Raw genomic sequence first — 23,825 nt, forward strand, 5'->3', positions numbered from 1 at the left:
GCACTTTCACCGAAGGGTTCACACGCAACAAGATCATCCATTTCTCCCTCCTGGTTACACAATACTCTGTCCAGAATGGCTTTTTCTCCAGTTGATTCCTCAACATATTGATTCATAAAACTGTCCCATATACTCTGCAAAGAAATACTCGCCTATGGTACTGCTACTGATTTGATTTGCATATTTTATGGAAGATGTAACTTTTGTACAGATCGCCAGTATCTGCAGCCAGTTTATCTTGTTGGTTAAGAATGACTCAAAAAGGCAAGTTGCTGCTTTTGCCCAATTCTATCTGGAAGAGAGCACCCCTCCAGCCAGGAAGCACGAGGGAGTGTGGGTGGAAGTGAGAGAAAGAGACATGTTGAAACAATTAGTTATCTGCTATGAAATAACTAGGCAGCTAAAAGTGCCATGTCTGCTTAGCCAGGAGCCAAAAGCCTTTGTGTACCCCAAAATCTGCTGCTCTGGAAGCTTTTTTTTAAAAATCAACCGTTCATCTGCAGTAATGACATGTAATAAATTAACCTTTAAGCCGTTTATGCAAAGGCTTCACTTTTGGCCTGCTTTAATTTGAACCATTACAAATTAAAGAGGAGGCTGATCAAGCTGTATTAACTAGTTGACTGACCACATTATGGAAACAAACCTGGTGGTCATGACAGTTCGATCTCTTGTCATTAGTTGTAATCCTATTTCAAAATAAGTCAACAAGTGTTGGCATCCTAGGACAATTGTATCCCATGAGCATTATTTAAAGCCAGTGAAAAATAATCTTTCACTAACTTATTCTGACAAAACTTTTCATAATTTTGAAAATATTTCAGATCCCCAACGCTGTTATGTTTCTTTGCTCCAGCGAAGGAGTTCCACATTTTGAAGGCTTCAGCAATCTTACACACATCTTTTGCTGAATAGGGAATCCCGAATGGGATTGCTCTAACTTTGGTGTAAATAGTGCCCTAGAATAATTTACCATTATTTCTGTGCTTTTACATTCAATGCCCAGGACCATATTTGTCTTTCTAAGCCCTTTTCAACCAGTACTTCCACTTCTAAAGCTCCAATTATCTGCACTCCCAAGATTTTATTTTCCCTAGATCATCACAAATCTAACCATTTAGGATCCTATTCCTTTATTATTGTACCTCCCAAAATGTAAGACACCATTTTTCACAGCCCTAAAGTGAAATTAACCATTTCCCTTTTTCTTATTGCAGAAGATGTTTCTTATTCATTCATGAGATGTGGGCATCATTGGCTAAGCTAGTATTTATTGCTCTTCCCTAATTGTCCACTTAAGAGTCAACCCATTGTTGTGGGTCTAAAGTCAAATGTAGGCCAGACCTGGTAAGAACATCAGAATTCTTTTTTCTTTTCAGAAAATGAGTATTATTTCCTTTTTTTCCCCCTAATCTTAGAACAGTACAGCTCAGAAACAGGCCCTTTGATCAACTATGTCTGTGTTAACCATGATGCCATTCTGTCTGCACATGATTCGTATCCCTTTACTCCCTTCCGGTTCACCTGTCTGTCTAAATGCCTCTTAAATGTCGCTATCATGTCTGTTTCTATCACCTCCCCTGGCAGCATGGTCCAGGCAGCTACCGTGCATCCTCTGTGTAAACAACTTTCCTCAACATTTCCTCACACATCTCCCTGAAACATTTCCCTTCTTACCTTAAACCTATGCACTCTAGTATTTGACGTTTTCAACCCTGGAAAGAAGACTCTGACTATCCACGCCTCTCATAATTTTACATACTTCCCTCAGGTTGTCTCTAATGCTTCCCTCAGGTTGTTTCTAATGCTGTAAGTGAAAACAATTCAAGTTTTTTCTTATTCACAGAATGTGGGTATCATTCCCAGGCCATCATTTATTACCCATTCCTACCTGGCCCAGAGGGCAGATAAGTGTCAACCACTTTGCTGTGCATCTGGAGTCACATGTAAGCCATACCAGGTAAGGGTGGCAGTTTCCTTCCCTAAAGAACATTAATGAACCAGATGGGCTTTTCATGATGATCACTTCATGGCCATCGTTAGACTCCTAATTTAAAATATTTATTGAATTCAAAATCAACCATCTGCTGTAGTAGGTTTTGAACCCAGGTCCCCAGAATCTTGCCATGGTCTCTGGATTAATAGTCTGGCGATAATACCATTAAGCCATTACCACTCCTTTTGTTAATACACTCTAATCCTGACAACGTACTGGTAAGAGATGGTAGGAACTGCTGATGCTGGAGTCTGGGATAAAAAGGCGTCGAGCTGGATGAACACAGCAGACCAGGCAGCATCAGAGGAGCAGGAAAACTGACGTTTTGGGTCTGGACCCTTCTTGTGTTATAACAATCCGGTAAACCTCTTTTGCACCATCCCCAAAGCCCCTACATCCTTCCAGTAGTGTGGTGACCAGAATTGCACATAATACTCCAAATCTAGCCTAATTACTTCCTGATGGGTGAAAACAAGTGTGCTGTAAGCCTTCTTCACCACCTTATCCACTTGTGTTGTCACTTCCAGAGAGCTATGCACCTGCGCCTCAAGATTCCTCTGAGTTGCCGTTTACTGTACACTTTCCTGTTGCATTTGAACTCACAAAATGCATCACCTTACACATATTGGATTAAACTTCATCTGCTGTTTTTCCGCCCAACTACCCAGCTGATCTATATTGTGCTATATCCTTTGACAGCCTTTCTCACTAATCACAGGTCCACCAGTTTTCGTGTCATTTGTAAACTTACTAATCAGACCACCAACATTTTCATCCAAATCATTTATACATATATTAAAAACAACAGAGGTCCCAGCACTGATTCTTGCAGACCACCACTAGCCAGAGACCTCCAGAGAGAAGAACACCCCTCCACAACTTTCTTCTATGACCAAGCCAACTTTGATCTAACTTACCAACTCATTGTGGATCCCATGTGATTTCATCTTCTGGATCAGCCTACTACCATGAAGGATCTTGTGAGATGCTTTAATAAAGTCCATTTGACAATATCCATTGCCCTATCCTCATCAATCTTCTTCGCCACGTCCTTAGAAACGCTGATTTGTGAGACGAAACCTCCCCTGAATAAAGCCGTACTGATTGTCCCTAATAAGTCCATTCTTTTCCAAATGTAAGTAAATCCTGGTTCTAAGAACCTTCTACAATAATTTCCCGATCACTGATATAAGGCTCACTGTCCTGTAATTGACCAGATTATCCCCCTTGCCCTTCTCAAACAAAGGAACAACATTTGCTGTTCTCCAGCCCACTGGGATCTTGTCAGTGGCTAAAAAAGTTACAGAGATTTCTGTCAAGGCCTCCTGTTTAGATCTCATCAGGCCCTGGGGACTTCCCTACCTTAAAGCTTTTGAAGACACCCAATACCAACACCTCCTTAACGTTTGCATCCTTAATCTTATTTTCATCCATGTTCTTCTCCATGGTGAATACTAATGCAAAGTACTCATTAAGGACCTCGTCCACTCCTTCTAGCTTCATGCATAAAATCCCTCCTTTGTCCTCGAGCAGACCTTTCCCTAGCTACCCTCTTGCTCCTAGTATATGTGTAAAATGGCTTGAGATTGTCCATAATCCTACTTGCCAAGAATATTTCATGGCATCTTTTAGCCTTTCTAAGTCCATGTTCAAGTTCTTTCCTGCTGCCTTTATATCATGCAAGGGCTGTATCTGATTTCAGTTTTTTCAGCTTTATTTGTGCTTTCTTTTTTTTTGACAAAACTTTCACTATCTTGGTCATTCAGGGTTCCTGAATCTTGCCGTTCTTGGCTTTTATCTTCACAGAAACATGCTGATACTGAGCTCTGATCAACAGGCCTTTAAAGAATCCCCACATGCCAAGTGTGCATGTACCCTCAACAGTTTCCCCCTCCCCAATCTAATTTCAGTTTCTACCTAATACTGTCGTAATTAGCCGACCCCTAGTTTAGTACTTTCACCTGACCACCAATCTTATCCTTATCCATAACTGAATTAAAACTGAAAGAGCTATGATCACTGTTCCCAAAATGCTCCCTCACTGAAACTTAAATAGCCTGACCAGACTTATTACCCTATGCAAAGTTTAGTACAGCCCTTTCCCTAATTGAGCTATCAATATATTGTTTCAAGATATCTTACATCAAACACTCCTTCTTAGCCTTCCTAGTTTTCCACCTGGCTTCATGCATTTTTGTTCTTGTGTCTTAGGTCACATCATGAATATTTTGTGTGTACAATTTAACATCTGCTGTTTTTTCATTTATTCTTGAGATATGATTTTGCCTCCAGCAAGATATTTTATCTGATGTGGGAATGAATATGTTATCCGTCATAATTTAAGAAATTAGGCATCAATATCAGGATATTGAAGGGTCCAACAGACATTTATTATAGCTAAGTGTTGTATGCGAACATTACATTCCTCAGGCACATAATATTTGGGCTCAATTTATGCCAAAAGGTCCTAAAGAGTAGCCTGCATTTTGTAGTGTGCCCTCCTTTTAACCCTCGGGTCACATGCTATGATAGTCATGATGTCATGAATGTATCTCTTAAATATATACTGACCGTGAGACATAACACAAAATGGGATTCTCATTAGCAAGACTGGTACTTGTTGCCCTTCCTAATTGCCCCTGAGAACTGAACGGGCTGTATTTTAAGCATCTATTGTTTGTTTACCAACAAATATAAAGGGGAGTACGGGAAGATATTGAATCAAAGTAGGAAACATTTTGTTCTTCCTGCAAATTTTACTAGCCCCAGGATATTCCTTCCCTAATGGCAGAAAGCCATTAAATATAATAATTAAGAAAGCCTGCGATAGTTTAATTATCTTCTTGCAGCCTCCCATCATCCTAGCATTTCAGCAGCTTATTAATATGGTTGCAGAAGTACATAGTAAATTTTAAGTTTTTCACGTAAATATTTACCATGCCAAATGAACTCAATTCTTTACCCTTATGGAATTTGTGTTAAAAGGTGCAGTTTGATTTAGGGCCTAAAAATTCACTCCTAATGGGAACTTGCATTTGGAAATAGTTGGTTATAGATGTTTGAATCCCACGATCTTTAGTCAGTTGAAGTAATTTGTATCAGATGTGCGCGCAGTCATTTAACATGAATGCTGTAAACTTTGTACAATTTAGAACTACACATCATATATGGACAGAACAAAATGCAAAGAAAATTTACTACTAAGAAATCACGACTGGTCTCAAAGTAAATAAACAACAATCCACTTTGAATAGGAATTGACCTTGTTTTTATTCTGCAAAGTAAGTTCCGACAGCAAAATAGTGGAACAGAATTAGTGAGCAAAATCTTCCATTTTCACCAGGTGTCTTGCTCAAAGGGTGGTAAGATGCCTTAGCTGACTCTTCAGAGAGAGCCTTCCCTTACTTCTACCAGTCATGTTGGCCTATATATGAGCCCAGACCTACAGCAACATCGTTGAATCTTTACGGCCCTTTGGGCATTCAGGGATGAACAATAAATGACGGTTTAGCCTGTGACAGCCACATCCCATGATTGAATGACAAAAAACATTGAGGTTTAAATAGTCATTAGTTGACCATTTAAGAATGTCATTTTGATATGAGGTAGAGTGATTGTCAGTCTTAAGCCTTCTCACCCAGAACTTAATTCAAGTAGAGAGAAGGTACACCTATCCAACTCCACGTTCACTGTCTTTAGGATCTGAAGATCCCATAATATTTAATGGAAAATGCGATTGTTCATTCATTAAACCTTCAGGATCTATTTCTTGCTTGTTTCTTGTGCTCGATACTATCATTTACCCCAACTAACAGCCTAAATGTACGGATTGATTCATGTCGACTTTATGTTACAGCAGTTTACACTTGACAGACCCAGTTTTAACAATCATATTGTGTTACATATAGTGTGATTCTGTGTTTAAAACCCCAGGAACATTCAGGTGTTTTCTAACATTACCAATTAGCCAAAAATGTGTTGACAGCTGTCATTTGCTTCTGCACGTACAAAGCCAGTGTTTCAAATTCTGCCGCATGGAGTAGATTCCATAATACCAGGAGCTCCAATATGCTATAGTTTCAAATAGGAACATTTTCAAGAAAACTAAGGAGCCATAAGTGGCAGAAAATTTGATAACATCAAGTCTTTTCTGTTAGACCTATACTGTGCTACGCCATTGAACACTTTCAATCTATCATTTGATCTCAATTATCATATAATCCCAACAACTAGTTGGACTGATACCTTCCTGCTCTGCTCATTGTGCCTGTCCTTTGTTATTTAAACTGAGCACAAACTCATACCTCCACTTGAATTCAGACTTACTGTTCTTCAGACACACTATCATTCCCTTGGCTGGGTATTCTGCATTATACCTTAAATTGAATCCTATGTTATTATACTTAATTGAACCCACACACTTGACATCACTCTGCATCAGAAACCAGCTATCCTGCTAACTGAGCTAACCCACAGTAGCGGACACACCATCAAGGCCCTGCCTTTTCAACTTCTCGCCTTGCCTGAGGCATGGTGACCCTCAGGTTAAACTCACCACCAATCGTCTCTCTCTAATGAGAGAGTAGCAGTGGACCCCTGGGACTACGGCGACATTACCTTCACTGTTTTACTTTAACTGAGAAGACACCAGGAACTCTGTTATGAGTCATTTCATTAGGGGTAATGATTTCTTGCAGATCTTAAGCCATATACATCGCACAAACAATTAAGTTTTGGTGAGAAATAAGCAGGAGCAGTGCTTTGAATCTTGAAATTGTGCATCAGGAGATTAAAGTGAAGTATAAATATGGGTTAAGTGTAAAATTAATTCGATTCACAATTTATGTAAGATATTTGAATTCACTGTAAAATGTCAATGTTTTCATTACCACTTATGAAGTATTCACTGCACCCTTAATTAGAAAACACAGTTAAAAGTGTTGACACACATGGTAGCTATTACAGCTGCAGTGGAATATTTTCCCTTTTACGTTTTATTTCCTTTATGAGGCAATCAAGAGTGGAATTTACAAACTACGTAAATACGATAAAACTAGTTTTAAAGAAAGAATGCATGATATTTGGGTTTAATTGATAATCCATTTAAAAATTCAACATATTATCTGGAATACTTAATTCCTTTGCTATTATGGGTTGGTTACCTGGATGTAGTTGTCCTCTTGGCCCTGTCCCTGAAATAATTCGTCCAACTGTACTATACTTGTAATTGTCATTTAAGAAGACTATTGGATTGACTTGGATAACTGTGGTATGGCCACATAAGTCTTTATGCTTTAGCATCTTTGAATGAAATAGATAATCAAAATGTCAGCAACAAAAGAAATTGGGTATTTTTCAAAATTCTTAAAGGCCCACAATAACTTATAGTGCAATCAAAGAAACAAAAGGTCAGAAAATGGGAGATAATGGAATCTGCAGATGCTGGAGTATCCAAGATAACAAGGTATGGAGCTGGATGAATACAGCAGGCTAAGCAGCATCTTAGGAGCACAAAAGCTGACGTTTCGGGCCTAGACCCTTCATCAGAAAAGGGGAATGGGGAGAGGATTCTGAAATAAATAGGGAGAGAGGGGGAGGCAGACTGAAGATAGATAGAGGAGAAGATAGGTGGAGAGGAGAGTATGGGTGGGGTGGCAGGGAGGGGATGGTTCAGTCCGGGGAAGAAGGACAGGTCAAGGGGGCGGGATGAGGTTAGTAGGTAGGAAATGGAGGTGCGGCTTGAGGTATTGGTGACCTAATGCTCTCACTTTACTGCAATTTGTATATTGTTGTTTACATTCTGAATTTGACTAATTAGCAATATTTTCTTTAAAAGTTGTGTGCAATATTTACAAGACTTATTTATCCCTATCATATTTGGATATTTAACTCCAGAAAAATTTCTTAAAATATCCTGATATAAAACCCCAAGCAGGTCATGATATTTTTGTTAGTATAGATAAGGTTGTAATATGATGGAGAAATTTACTTATTATGAATGAGATAGAGTAGATGTAAGCTGATGTATTATAGCAAGTAGGGAGCGTAAAGTAAGAGGATATAACTGTAAGGTTAAATACAAGATTATTTGGATAAAGAGCAGAGGAAACTACTTTGTTCGTGAGATCGTGGTACAGACCACCAGAGCTATTGATTGAAGCTGAAACAATGTCATCATTTAAGAATGTAAGACCAGAAATAGGCCATTCAGCCTGTCAAACTTATCCACCATTCAGTGAGATCATGGCTGATCTGTGGCCTAACTCCATACAGCTGCCTTCTGCCCATTTCCCTTAATTTCTTTGCTTAAAAAAATCATCTATTTCAGATTTAAAATTAACAACTGATCCAGCATCCATTGAAGTTTCAGGAAGAGAGTTCCAAGTATCCACCACCTTTTGAGTGTAGACGTTTTTCCTAACATGTCTCTTGAACAGTCTGACTCTAATTCTCAGACTATATCCCTGAGTTCTAGAAACGCCAACCAGAGGAAATAGTTTATCATTATTTATACCAAGTCTTCTCCTGTTAATATCTTGAAGAGTTCGATCAGATCATCCTTTAACCTTCTGAATTCTAGCAAAAAGAGGCCAAATTTGTACAATCTTTCCTCAACGTAATCCCTGAAGTCCAGTTATCATTCTTGTAAACCTATGTTGTACTCCCTCCAAGGCCACTATATCCTTCCTCAGGTGTGGTGCTCATAGTATTTCAAGTGGGCTCTAACTAGGACTTTGTAAAACTCCAGCACAACCTCTGCACCCTTATACTCCAATCCTCTAGATGTGAAGCCAGCATTCCATTAGCTTTCTTGATTGCACCTGATTGTGATATTTTAAAGATCTCTGCATCTGAGCCCCAAGGTATCTTTGGACCACCAATGTATTTAGCTTCATACCATCTAGAAAGCACCCTGATCTAAACTTTTACAGTCCAAAACCTCACATTGCTTATTTCCAGCTCTATCTGTCACAATTTTATCTATTCACTTGGTCTACCAATGTCCCTTTGTAACTTTATGTTGCCTTCTACACCATCTTCAATGCCACCTGACTTTGTGGCGTCAGCCAATTTGGATACATTGCTTACTATGTCATTATCAAAGTTGTTAGTAAATAATCTTGATAAACAATTGAGGCCCTTACACAATCCTTGTGGGACATCACTGGTCACATCCTGCCAATTAGAGTACTACTTATTGTCCCTACTTTCTATTGCCTGCCACTCATCGATTTTCCCAGCCACGTTGGTAATTTGTCCTCAGTTCCATGGCTTTTGCCTTAGTCAGCAGTCTTTGACATGGTACTTAAGCAAATGCCTGTGAAAGCCCATATAAACAGCATCCATAGTCATTCCTCTGTCCACTACCTTGGCCACCTCTTCAAAAAGCATGACCTACCTTTCTGGAATCCGTGCGGATTCTCCCCGATTAAGTAAAAATTTTCAAGGCGTTCAATTACCCCATCCTTGATTATAGACTCCAGCAATTTCCCTATCACAGATGTTAGAGTGAGATAGTAGGAACTGCAGATGCTGGAGAATCTGAGATAAAAAGGTGTAGCGCTGGATGAACACAGCAGGCCAAGCAGCATCAGAGGAACCAGAAAGCTGATGTTTCAGGCCCATACCTTTCTGCGGCTAGGCCCGAAATGTCAACTTTCCTGCTCCTCTGTTCTGCTTTGCCTGCTGTATTCGTCTAGCTGTACACCTTGTTATCACAGATGTTAGGCTAACAGGTTTGTAATTCCCTGGTTTTTCTCTTTCACCCTTCTTAAAAATAGATTAGATTAATGGTCGAAGGTGAGAGTCATTGGAGTAGAATGGACGTTACAATTACTGTTTATGTTCAGGATGAACACCAACACAGACTGGTTTGGGCAAACAGCCTGTTTTGTAATTTCTGATTAATTCTGTGAATTTGAAAATGTTTCTATGGCCTCACTGAATATGTTACAGAACTTGGGTTTCATAACTTCAAGTCTCCAAATTTGTAACTGCTCTTGGTAATGAATTCACAAGGTGATTAATGCTAGCGAAATCTGTTTTATACCAGTTTTTGGCAATTGGAATGCATCAGCAAAATTAGTATAAATCACGCAGTAATGAATAATCCAGTACATGCTGTAGTTAAATTGAGGACAGAGAGCTGATTAAACTACTCGGCTTTTATTTTGTGTTTTAATTAGTTGGAATTGCATTATTCCAGCATGGGAATGTAGAAAATACTAGGTCAGTAAATACTGTTTCGGCTTTGCTGATCCGATTTCAAATACGAATCAAATGTCTATCCACATCTGAAAATCTTTCCAGCTCGGAAAAGGGTGCCCTATATTTACAACCCACACTGTTGTTGCATCTTGCCTTTTCGAAGCTGATGCTCATGTCTCCTCATTCTGGAATTTGTGGTAACCCTGAATATTTTGGAAATTAACTTACTAATTATTTAAAATCTTGAATCTCTAGAGGAGCATAAGGGCAGTATAATTATACTTAAGAGGGTAAAAGGACAACATAAGACAGCTATATCAAGTTCAGTTAAGGAGAATCCAAAGAGATTCTATTAGTATGTTAAGGGTAAAAGACTAACTAGGGAGAGAATAGGGCCCCTTAAAGAATAGTGAGGCCATCTACGTGTGGAACCACAAGAAATGAGTGAGATATGAAATGAATAACTTACATCAGTATTTACTGTGAAGAAAGACAGAGAAGCTAGGGAACTTGGGGAAATTACTCGTGACATCTCAAAAAGAGTCCATATTACAGAAGAGGAGGTGCTGGAGTCTCAGGTAGATAAATCTCCAGGACCTGATCAGGTGTTGTCTAGTACTTTGTGGGAAACTAAGGAAGAGATTTCTGGGCCTCTTGCCGAGATATTTGTATCTTCAGCAGCCACGGGTGAGGCGCCAGAAGATTGAAGGTTAGCAAATGTAGTGCCATCATTAAAAATTGTAAGGAACAGCTAGGAAACTGTAGACTAAAGAGCCTTATGTCATTTGTAGGTTGTTACAAGAGATTCCGAGGGTTAGGATTTACATGCATTTGAAAAGGCAAGGACTGATTAGGGATAGTTGACGTGGCTTTGTGCATGGGAAATCATGCTTCACTAACTTAACTGAGTTTTTTTGAAGAAGTGACAAACAAGATTGATGAAGGAGGCTGGTAGATGTTATCTATGTCTATTTCAGCAAGGCATCTGACAAGGTTCTGCATGGTAGACTGATTGGCAAAGTTAGATCATATGGGATCCAGGGAGAGCTGGCCAATTAGGTAGAAAATCAGCTTGAATGTGAGAGACAGAGGATGGTAGTAGTGGGTTGTTTTTCAGACTGCAAGTTCCTGTGACCACTGGTGTGCAACAAGTTCGGTGCTGGGTCCACTGCTTTTCATCATTTATCTAAATGATTTAGATGTGAATATAGGAGGCGTGGTTAGTAAGTTTGCACATAATACCACAATAGGTGATATAGTGGACAGCGAAGAAGATTACCTCAGAACAGAGCAGGACCATGATCCAATAGGCCAATGGGCAGATGGAAGTTAATTTAGGTAAATGTGAGGTGCTGCATTTTCGTAAGGCAAACCACAGCAGGAGTCTTACACTCAATGGTAGGGCCTTGGGGAGTGTTGCCAATCAAAGAACTAGGGGTACAAATGTATAATCCTTGAAAATAGAGTCGCAGGATGGAGAAAGAGGAGTTTGGCAATCTTGTCTTCATTGGTCAGTGCATTGATTTTAGGAGTTGGGATGTCATATTGCGGTTGCACACAACATTGAGGCCACTTTTAGAATACTGCATTAAATTCTGGTTGACCTTCTATAGGGAGGATGTTGTTAAACTCAAAAAGTTACGGAAAAGATTTACAAGGATTTTGCCGATGTTGTAGGGTTCGAGCTATAGAGAGAGGCTGAATAGACTGGGGCATTTTTCCCTGGAACACCAGAGGCTGAGGAGTGACCGTAAAGAGGTTTGTAAAAACTTGTGGGGCAAGGTTGGGGTGAATAGACAAGATCTTTTCCCTTGGCTGCGGGAGTCCAACATTGGAGAGTATAGGTTTAAGGTGAGGAGGGAAAGATTTAAAAAGGACGTAAGGGGCAACTTTTTCACACAGAGGGTGACCCTTGTACGGAACAAGCTGCTGGAGGTGGTGGAGGTGGATTCAATTACAAATTTAAAAGGCATCTGGGTGGATATATAAATAGGAAGGGTTTAGGGGAATATGGGCCAAATTCTGGCAAATGGGACTTGGTTAGTTTGGGATTTCTGGTTGGCGTGGACGAGTTGGCCCGAAATGTCTGTTTCCATACTTTATGACTTTATGTCTGTATTTAATTAGTGTCTCCACTGTAAGTTCTCTTTTGAGTAAGTTATCCGAAGGTTTTCACCTCCTCATCCCCTGAATATTTTAAGCTACTTCTCGTCAGGTTGGTTCCTCTTCCTTCACTGTCTCCTAGACCTAGATATTCTCGCAGTCGTAAAGTAACTGCAGCTCATTTTATCAACTATCTCATGGTCTTTCTTTAAGGACAAATAAGTGGAAGCTCTGAGCCTGAGATTGTTCCAAGAAGTCATAACATGTGATGGGGAATTGGAATCAAACCAATCTTACAGGGTATGCTAACAGTATCTGGCAGGTTTGTAGTACCCAGGGCACTTTGCAAATTGACCCATTGGTCTGACTCAGTAACGCATCTTGAAACTGCAGAAAAGCTGGTGGAACTGTGATTCTTCTTAATTGCTTGCAATTCTCTGCCCTCACCAGAATTTATAAATGCTCCATGCTGGTAGGCTGCATGGTTTTAGCTGGTTAAATTTCAGTAGTATTCCTGTGCATGCTTGGTGATCCTGAAGTGTTGGTGTTCCCTTTAAGTATGTGAATGCAGTATGGCCTCCATATCAGATAAACAGCAGGTGTCTTTCTCAGCAGAATGGTTTAAAAAGTTTTGGTTACCTACATACAATCCTGTTAAGAAATTTCCCCACGCTCCCACTGAAATTCAATGCGCTCTCATAGGTGATAAATTAGAGAGAAACCAAAGCATTTGATGTCCCATGACCAGTGCTTTTTATTTTAATGATATCCTAATTGCAAGGTAAATTTAAAAAAAACTTTGTCAGAATTTATTTCTTGAAACAGGCAAAAATAATCTGGTTTAATTTCATTAAAAAAATAAGTAAACCTAGGCAAGATAATTCCACAATTGCAGGCTTTTACCCCCACAGTGCTAATAAAAGACATTTGTCTTCCACTGGGCTTATCTGAATGTAAATTAATTGGCTTAAAACCTGCTTGCAGTTTAATGATTGCAAATATTTACAGTAAGATTTTTCTAGAAACATTTTGTTTATTCTTTTCAGAACCTGGTATTGAGGCAGCATTGCAGTCTTGAAACTGACTACTGCTAAGTGCATACTTAGCCCCAGTGTCCTAGGTTACAGAGAGGAAATCAGCCAGGTTTCTTACTGCGATTCCACAAATCATGTTGAAGGTGGTTGTGGGTTAACACTGGTAAGGATAAGACTGGGCACTCCTGTGATGGGTTTTACGTTGAATAGCCTGCTCACAATTACTCTTATGGTGAAAATTGAAATATGACTAAAAGCAATTAGGAAAGGTGGCAGAGGTCAAGTGATTCTTGTGAAACTGTACCTTAGCAAGCAAACACTTTCTTCAGTCAAGAGGGAAAATGCAATAAAATGGTGCATTTTAATGATGAACGTTCATAATGGGATCACAGTTTTAAAAATAAAGAGTCATCCATTTAAGACAGGATGAAGAAACTTTTTTTTATCTCTGAGGGGTGTGAATGCCCTTCCTCAAAAGCCAGTGATTGCAGAATTTTTAAACATTTTTAAGGCAGAGGTAGATGGATTCTTGATTACCAAGGGGATGAAAGTTTATTAGGATATGCTGGAATGTAGAATTGAATTTTAACAGATCAGCCGTGATCTTACTGAGTTGTGGAGCAGGCTTGAAGGGCTCAGTGGCCTACTCTTGTTCCTTGTTTGTAAATGACAGACACCTTTTAAAACCTGTTTTCATCTGTGAACTTGAATGTTGGGGTCACTTGACAGAATATTTCGTTATTACATGGGTAAAAAATTAAAATTAATTTGTACTTGTAAATAGTTCTTTACAGTCTACAAGAGTTCAAAATATTCTGCAATTGTGCTGAATCTAGTTTATGTGTGCAAACAGTAGCTGAACATACTGATTAGCCAGAGGGCACCCATGGAATTATACACAGTGCATGCCACTTTATTCAGAAAGTGATAGTTTTGGAAGTGAGAGAAATACTTCTTATTGTCCTCAATTGTGTTTCCTGTGTGATTATTGACACTGGGATACCACAGACCCTGGGAATTTGTGACATTTGTGACAATAATTGGTCTTAGTGTCCCCAGGTCACAAAAAAATTACTAATTAAGGTTTCATCTGCTGACCATTATCCAGTGGTTCTTGCTTGAAAATGCAAGTGTATGGATCTCATTTAAGAATATGTCGTACATTCTGAGTTTCCTCATCTCTCCATGTCATGGTTGATATGCTGGTTTTCTGAAGTCACAGATAAAATGGCAAGGCATTGGATAGCTTGAGTTCCATTGTGAACTGTACATTGGATAAGTCACTGCTACAGGAGAGAGAGAGAGAGAGAGAGAGCGCAAGTTGGGAATTTAAGATATTCCACTTTGTCATAAAATTTCAACTTTGGGCAAAATGGAAATGTTGCCCAATACACACCTGAAAATGAGTTGTTCATATTTTAAGATCCTGCTAAAATTCACTTAAGTATTCACAAATTTTAGACGTTTCAAAAAGTAACACACTTGTTAATAGAATACAATTGTTTTATCTTCATTAATAAAAAGTCCTTGATTTATGTAAGAAAAACAACGTGATGCTGTTTTATGAAAACAACCACACTAAGAACTCAAAAGTCCACAACTTATGAGTAACTTGATTTAAAAGTCGCTGAACCATTAATAGTACACCAGCCAGCTTCTTAGCAAATTGAGTATGTTTTATATTGTATAACTTTTAAATGTGCCCAACTATGCACTAAGAGAATGAACATAATTTGAAGAGCTTGCCCAAATCAGTGCAATGGCATGAATTTTGAGCTTTCCCTAAGGGTGGGGCCAGTTCTGTGAAAAGGGCCTATTTCAGGTAAATTAAATCATGGAGCAGCATAATTTTTCCTGAAAGTATGAGCAAAATATGTGGTTTTAAATTTCCTGCTTCTTTGTGGAGTTCAGTTGATTCCACTCAGATTGCGCTGGGAAGTGGCTTCGTCACTGGACAAGACTTAATTGAATCCCGAAAATGTTCTTCAAGTATTTGGAAGCTTGTATCTCCTTAAAATGTCTCACACATGTTGTGTGACTCTAGAATGCCTGCCAGATTACAGTATAGTGATTGTTGGTTGACAGTAAACATGACCTTTTTTTTCTTTTTAATGACTGACTTGTCTACACAATGAAATCAGATTGTCAATTGTAAACATAGAACACACAGCAAATATTTCTTCAATTACTAGACAAAAGTATCCAGAAAAACAAATCACAGATGTTTTGTGTTCAGTTCTTTAGCCACGCAGCAAAAGATTAAACAAGAAGTTATACGGCACTTGGACATATAAATGATGAAGGGGAAAATTTTAGGATCTTTTCATACTTATGGCAACAGGAAACAGGATGGACTCTAAGTGGAAGAATTCAATGCCGTCAACAGTACCAAGCCCTGAATCATAGCCGCCATTTCTGGACCAGAGGTCTACTATACAAATTCCACACCCAACAAATCAGGTCAAAGTTCTACAGTCTTCTTAAACTCAACTGAATGCTGGTTGACAGTGAAACAAATAATGGGAGAAGGGAACTTCATGAATATCCCATTCTTGATGTTAGATACCACAGCCTCAATGCAAAAATAAAGACAGAAGTACTAACAAAAATCTTCAGCCAAAAGTGCTAAGTGGATTATCCATCTCAGCCTTTTCCTGAGGTCCACACCATTCTAAATCCTATGTTCCCGCACCACGGTTTCTGCACTTCTGTTTCTCATTCTCTGTGATTTCAAGAATGGTTGAGTGTATTGAATACAATAAAGACTTTGTCCCTGCCAACAATTCAGTTGTAGCACTGAAGACCTGTGCTCCAGGACTAGCCATGTTCCACTATTCCAGTAAAATCACGGTAACACCTACATGGTAAAGTGGAAAATAGTGAGTGTTTGATAAGCACTGAAGGTTTATACTTTTTGAAGGTTCAAAATGGTGTAGCAGCCAGTGGTAAGGTTCATAAAATATGTAAAAACATAGCTAAATATAATGTTGAATATAATGAATAGATCTTTAGAACACGTTGGACAGGTGAGATGTTACAATTGCAGCATGTGGGATTTCCAGAAACCAGATTAGCCCAGACCAAGCACGTTTATGGCATGTTTTTGAAGTTCAAGCGGCTTCGGCTCAAACTTTGGACTGGAAACTGGACTGTGTACTACAGACACTGTGACACACCAGGGAGGGGGATAGTTATCAAGATTCTTTGTATCAAGCGGCAATCACACCTCTTAAGGTTGAATTGTCCGTGTTGGCCAGTAATCAGTGACAGGAAAGTATGAATTCATGTGCAGCAATAAGAGGACCCACAGGGTACCCACAGTGGTAAATGAAAGTGTAGGATCAAGCCAAAGAGAAAGCTCTTGTTATGGGTAATAATAAACAGACCATGACAGGAGGAGATACAGTGCGAATCTAAGAGTCAACCAGCAAATAAGATTAGAATTTACAAAAGAGGGTAAAAGGATAAAACTAAAGACTGTATTTGAATGCTGGTAACATTCAAAACAAAATGGATGAAGTGATATTCCAAATAGAAATGAATAAATACGATCAATAGCCATTACAGAGACATTGCTGCAGGCTGACATGAATTGGGACTTGAGTCTTGAAGAGTATCAGACATTAAGAAATGAAAGGAAAGTAGGCAACTTGTAGGGATGGCTCAGCTAGTTAATGAAAGTACTAGTACAATAGAGAGGGATGATCTAAGTTCAGGAAACTAAGATGTGGAAACATTTTGGGTAAAAAATGTCTATCCAAAAAATGAAGGCAAGAAGCTATTTTGAGGGTGGAATACAAGCCAGTGACAACAGAATAGTGTTGGCATAAAGTAAGAAATAATGAGACCTTATCAGAAGGACCTGGTGAGAATTATGGCAGATTCTAATCTATGTGTCAACTGAAAAAGTTAGATGGATAAAATAGCCCAGACGAGAAGTTCGTAGAATGTTTTGGGGATAGTTTTTTAGACCTGTACTTTTTGGACCCCACTCGGGAGCAGGCTATAAAAGACCTAATGTTATTCAATGAGGTGGAATTAATTATTGATTTCATAGTGAAGGTGCCCTGGATAGCAGAGACTATAAAAAGATTGAGGATTACATTCCATTCAAGGGAGAGAGGAGCAGATCTGAAACCATTATTTTAAATTTAAGTAAGGGCTATTTGAGGGCATGAAGGTAGAGTTGGCAAATTATTTAAATGTTAGGTCAATAGAGATGCAGTAGCAGACATTTAAGAGGATATTTGAGAATACTCAGAATAGATATGTTCCAATGAATAAAAATATACTAAGGACAGGCCCACCATCCATCGATAACTAGAAATGTTAAAGATAGTGTTATCTTGTACAATTGTCTACTTTCTCTTTTAGTTAAGTGACAATTCAAGCAATTGACAGAATATTTTTTAAAAATGCAAAAATATCATCAAAAAAGGTAGGAGAAATTAGTCCAGAGAGGTTTTATTAGAATAATACCTGGAATGTGCGAGTTTGCTTATGAAGAAAATTTGGACAGCGTAAGCTGATCTAGAGGGATCTCTACAAGATAGATGTGGAGAGGATGTTTCTTGTATGGGAGAATCTAGGGTCACTGTTTAAAAAGCAGGGGTTGTCCATTTAAAGCAAAGATTAGACTTTTTTTCCTCTCTGAGGGTCATGAGCCTTGGTAAGATAGAAGATGTAAAAATATGGATGGAGAAATGACCTGGAAGGTAAGGGTTTCATACTCCAGGACTTAATGGATCAAAATGAGGTCAGTTGTGAGCAGAAGGGCTATACATAGCTCAATAAGTTTCATTGCGACATGACTGCACAAAGTGTCCCCTCTGAGAAACCTCTTGGGGTGTTTTGGGGAGTATTTAAACTAATGTGGCATGAGGGATGGAAGAGGCAGGACAAGAGTTTAGAGAGAAACAAAAGGCTGTCAGAAAAGAAAAAGAGAAAAATGTAGTAAAGGAGAAATTAAAAGCAACATAATGAAGAGAGTAAGGTAATAAACATACTTTTAATTGGATGAAATATATGGAATAAAATTGATAAGTTTGAGGCAATGCTTTAAGGAGAAGCTGGACTGACATTACAGCAAAGATATTGTCTCTACATTATCAAATTCATCCATTCTACCTGGACTGCTTTTCCCCATTGTTGTATTTGGTCTAAACACTCCATCTTGTGCCGAAGATACCCTCTTCCCCAGCTTTTCATTTATCCTTTCTATGAGGACAATGTTCCTGAATTCTCCTGACTTTAGAGCTTTCTCCCTATACAGAATCCTTTTAGATGGTCCAGAATTCTGGACCCATCTATGCATACAATCTGGATAAGTATGTACTGATTTTTCAACCTGTTTCTCCCTAACTTGCTCCATATGAAACTGAGAATAATTTCAGATTACTGTCTTCAAGATCCAGCTTCTGAAACTTCATTGACACACTCGGCCTTTCTTTATGAAACAGCTCACAATTTCAAGCTGTTATGGCATTGATGGTTTAACATATTGTGCTGAATAGTTTGAAGTGTTTTATAGGACTTTATCTGGGTCACAATTATGTCATTCATGAATGTAAAAGAAACCCTAAACCACAATGGATGGTTTGTGGGCTGGGTTTGAGATGTTGCCCTAGAAAGTTGGTATCACTGGAGAGTTACTCAAATGGCATCATTTACATTCTATTGATCTAGATCCTCCCTGTCCTGGATGTCAATTTGGAATGAACCAAAGTTAGGAAAATTAAGCGCTTCTTATATGTGGTGTGTCTTATCCTGATCGTTTAAAGAGGAGGATCATTCGGTATCATTGGATTTATTTAAAAATGTACAGACTTTAGATGACTTGCTGTTTTCACTGTTTATCTCTCTTTATAATAGTAAGATTGCTATGGTCTTTCTTAAGCTGTTATTTTATCACACATGCCAAGACAATCACACATTGGCATTTTCAAGCAGAGCTGACTGGGTGTTCCCTCCCCTTTGCCGAGTATAACCCCTTTACACCTTATCCCTGTTCTTCCTCACCATGCCCTTCTTTCTCAGACAATTGAAACCCTAACACAAATCTACTGGAAGTGAATCTGAAAGCTTTTAATAGCGCCAGTTAAATATTTCAGTTATATACAAATATTTTATTTTGTTTTGTACAGCACCAGGTCTAACTGGAATTGTTGGAGGAAGACCCAAGGTGTAAGTATTCCAGCTTGACAAATATATTAATATGATTAGTTCAAAGACCAAATTAATTAATAAGTATATGCAATGTGAATATTAATTCTTATTTGGCGTCTTAGAACAACTCTCTATACACCAGTAAACAGTTCCATCAGATCAGAATTTCTGTGAATGCTACCTGTAATTGATTTTAAGCTTAAACTCTTTTCTTTGAAGCAAGAGTGCACTTCTAAAATTTTAAGATGTCTGAAAATTGAATTTCAGAATAGGTAACTATTGTATGCCCAGTGAATGCAGTAATGGCCTATTTTTAACTATGAGAATAAGTGCACTTTTAGAAAAAGTGCCAGACACGCTGGAGTGTATCTCTGAAGTGGAGTTCTTCAACATTCGCTTTCTGCTTTCTTATTTTTGTTGCATGCGAACTGATGATTGTTTCTAGAGAACAAATAAGAAGAGACTTACATCATCTAGGTCTCTGCTCTCAAAATCCACAAAGTGGTAAGTATTGTACACCACTGGAAATATGCAATTTGCCTTGTTTTAAATTAAAATATGCTACCTACTGGATATCGATCATATCTAGCACGCTGTTGGTGCATGTACCCTGAGTATTGGTACTTTCTAAAGGATCCATGGAAATAAAGGTAAGGTCACTATAGTCTTAGCAGACCACAGAGTGCTCTCTCCTTCGAGAGAGATGACTGGCGTTGGTTAGGGGAGAAGAAGAGTCTTCAGCCAGCGCAGGAACTGAGCTCACGCTTTTGGCATCATTCAGTATTGCAAACTTACCTCCCTGGAAATATCAAATTAACTAAAACATGTTATAAAACAAATTAACAGTCAACACGTTAACGAAGTGTAACATGGATGCAGGTGCCATGGAGTGTGGGTGTCTGTTGTAATCATTCATATCTGCCGTTGGCTTTAAAGGACACAAGACAAGAAGTGTACCAAGATGAATGACCAGGGTGAAAGACAGTAATTGTTATATTGGTAACTACAGCCTGAAAGGTGAGCAGATTGATAGATGTTGTAATGATTGGAACACCGAAGGCTGGAAAATTGGGATTTTGAAACTATAGTTGTATATGTACTTTTCTAAGGGTGGGCATTGAAGGAAGTAGGGTTGGACTGAGAAGGGTCATGGAGTAGCTTTACAGTCTCAATACTGAACATCGATGCTGCAACTTCCCGCAGATTTATTTTGTAATTAAATCATTGTACAAATTATACTTTCATAAATTGACATAAACCAACTCTAAATGTTCTTTCTACTTGTTCATAGGTCTCCTGTTCTGAAGCCATTCTTCTTTTTACATCCAAAACAGAACGTTGCGGTATAGTAATTGTGTTACATTCTAAAATGCCAAATCTGCGTAGAAAAACATGTTCAGTCAACATTACCAAATTAAATCTGCCCTGCAAATTGGCATTATGCAAATTGTGTGTGTCATTTGGGGTTCTTTTCTATAAATTCTGATTCGATATGCATTTTAAATTATTTAAGCATTCAGCATGTTCTGCTATGAATCAGAAGGTAGTGAGTTGAAGCTTTGATTCCTGGCCTTGGGATTGCTCTTGACTGCACTTGATATTTCAGCACATTTTGACCAATATTGGTGTAACTGGTGCAAAAGCTTGGAGGCTTTTAAGTACAGATTGCATTCAGTTTAACTTTCATTTCCACAATCCCTTGTCCCATTTAAAAAACACATTGGGATAGAAACAAGTTACATCCACAACACCACCACTATTCCAGAAGCTATTAATTGTCAGACTCACTCACTCTTTCCTCATATCAGTGCAGTTTTTTTTCTTCCTTTAATTATTTATCCAGTTTCCCTTTGAAAGCTGCTGTTCAATTTATTACCTTACCAAGCAGTGCATTCCAAATCCTAACCAGTCATTGGGCAAGGGAGTTTCTACACATGTTGCCTCTGGTTCTTTTGCCAATCTCCTTAAATCTTTCCTACAGTTATTGACCTATCACTCATTGGGAATAGTTTATCTTTATTTACTCAAAATAAACCCTTTATGATTTAAACATCTCTATCAAAGGTCCTGTTAATCTTCCATGTTCTGAGGAGATACCACACCCAGATTCTCCAATCTGTTCCAATAACCGCATTCTCTCATGTTGGAGCCTTTCTAATAAGTAGCTTCTGTACCCACTGCAAAGCATTTACTCTTCCTAAAGTGTGATGCCTAGAATTGGACGCTGTCCTCCCATCAGAACCAAACTAGTGATTTCTGTAGATCTAGCAACGCTTCTTAACTTCTGTAACATATGCCTCCACTTATAAAACTCAGGATTGCAACAAAAACAAGTTGCTGGAAAAGCTCAGCAGGTCTGGCAGCATCTGTGAAGAAAAAATCAGAGTTAATGTTTGGGGTTTGGTGACCCTTCCTCAGGATTGTGTTTGCTTCAGTAACTGTTCTGTTAAACTGTCCTCCCATTTTCTAAGATTTGTGTACGAGGATTCACAGGACTCTGTTCTTGCTAGCCTTTAAAATGCTACCATTCAATATATATACACTATCAACCAAATGTCTCACTTTGTTTTTTGGCATTGAAACTCTTGGCAAAGTTAATTGATGTTATTTCGAAAAGATTGTCGCACTTTTGAGTCTCTCAACTTGATCTCGTTCTTCAGTCTGAATAAAGCATAAGAATATTCGCATCATATCTAGGTTCTATGTTACAGCTGCACATTGAATGTGCAAGTATAAAAGCACTGCAAAAATATAAGTGATGGTTGCCAGCCTGCATTCTCTTCACCTGCATTTCTTGTGGGCAGTCCTCCTTTTTTGGAGTAACACTCACCTGATCAACCTTGAAGTGTCTTCAGCCTGTGATTTTTTTTTTAGACACCTTTTTCTAATAACTGTTCAGTATGTTTTTTTTTGCAGATTGATATATTTCTGGATGGAAAGCATGTTGAAATATTTAAAGAGGACTTGAACTATCCACCGTTACCTCCTTTAGAGAAAGATGTAGAACAGAATGAGGATGATCTAAAAGGTATGTAATTTGTGTTTTGTCTATCTTGTGTTTCATTTTTAGCTGAATTGATTCATTTTTGTATTTTGCCTGTGCTCTATTTCTCTAAGCTCTATATTCATTTTGTACTCTAGATAATATGATGGTTTAGATGTAGGGAACACAAACTTAAAACACAATACCAGATACGCTGAAGAAAAAAGTATGAACTCATTCTGTTTGAACATTCAAGATTTTTTTCTCTCAATGACATGATATTTGAATTCACTTTTCCAGAATAGTAGAACCAGATGAAATGTTTCAGAAAGTGGTTTAATACAAAACTGATCTATGTTGAAACAATTGGCTAAATCTTATTTTTGTTTCGGTTACGATTGAGTTGCGTCAGTTCGTTTTGGAGGGGTCCTCGCTATGAGGCCCAACACATTTCCTCACCGTAGCTTACCAAACTTGCTTCATTAATTGCCCCCGTCCCTGCCCCTATGGTGTCTGTCATGTCCAATTTCTGCCTCTCTTTGTATGTGCTATTTCTGTAAGAACTCAGCATCTCTTTAGCCTACATCAACTTTCGACGGGTGTTATGTACCCAGACAAGGATTGTCAGTTAGGAGGGGCTCTGCACAGTTCCTGACATTTGTCCTGAACATAGCACACGAGGAGAAATCAGCACCTGGTTTTGTGTGCGGAGTCCTGGACACCCCACCGGATTGATTGGAACTTGCTCTTTCCCAGGCCCAGCAGGGGAGAGTGCAGTCCCAAACTATGCCAGCCTGGTCTGATGTTGCCAACCAGCTTAAACCAGTTACAGTCCAGAGGGCTGCCCAGTGCTTTAAGAAGAAGATCAGTGTCCTTCTCCATCACCAATGCTAATGCCATTGTCATCTCTCTGATACCTCTCACTCCCTCTATCATTGTTACTGTACTCCTCTCCCACCAAAGTTTATGCTCTACCATTCTCATTAATGCCTGCAATATCATCTCCCACTTGCTGTCACCCACCTAACCCCTGAAATGACTAACCCTGCATGCCCTCTGTGCTGCCTACTCACTCGCTCTGAAATCTCCCCAACTTCACCACATAGTGGCAGTGCCACCCGCTTTCATTTTCTATAATACCAGCTTCTCACCAGGTCCATGAGGAAAACAGCCCACTGTAGAGCAGAGGGCTGGTTTTCTGCTTCTCATTCAGCTCTTCACCCATTATAAAGCCAGGATATTAATTCTGCCACTGTGAGCAGGATCTGGATTGATATTGCTGCCTTTGAGTTACTATGCTGAGGGGCCCTAAGCAAAGGCTTTACCCTGTTATTGT

The 23,825-nt window shown here is 38.8% G+C and overlaps 1 protein-coding gene across 3 annotated transcripts in view; it reads left to right on the forward strand.

The window, feature by feature from the left end:
• Window positions 1-23,825, forward strand: part of lratb.1 (lecithin retinol acyltransferase b, tandem duplicate 1) — a 133,885-nt gene that overhangs the window by 86,380 nt on the left and 23,680 nt on the right. For all 3 annotated transcript variants that reach the window (XM_048528468.2, XM_048528476.2, XM_048528484.2), the window contains 3 exons: window positions 19,485-19,524; window positions 20,798-20,849; window positions 22,423-22,534. In XM_048528468.2, the coding sequence (XP_048384425.1) occupies window positions 19,485-19,524; window positions 20,798-20,849; window positions 22,423-22,534 (204 nt within the window). The remainder of the gene's footprint in view (window positions 1-19,484; window positions 19,525-20,797; window positions 20,850-22,422; window positions 22,535-23,825) is intronic.

Source organism: Stegostoma tigrinum, chromosome 1 (genome assembly GCF_030684315.1).
Source record: "Stegostoma tigrinum isolate sSteTig4 chromosome 1, sSteTig4.hap1, whole genome shotgun sequence".
NCBI classification, from domain to species: domain Eukaryota; kingdom Metazoa; phylum Chordata; class Chondrichthyes; order Orectolobiformes; family Stegostomatidae; genus Stegostoma; species Stegostoma tigrinum.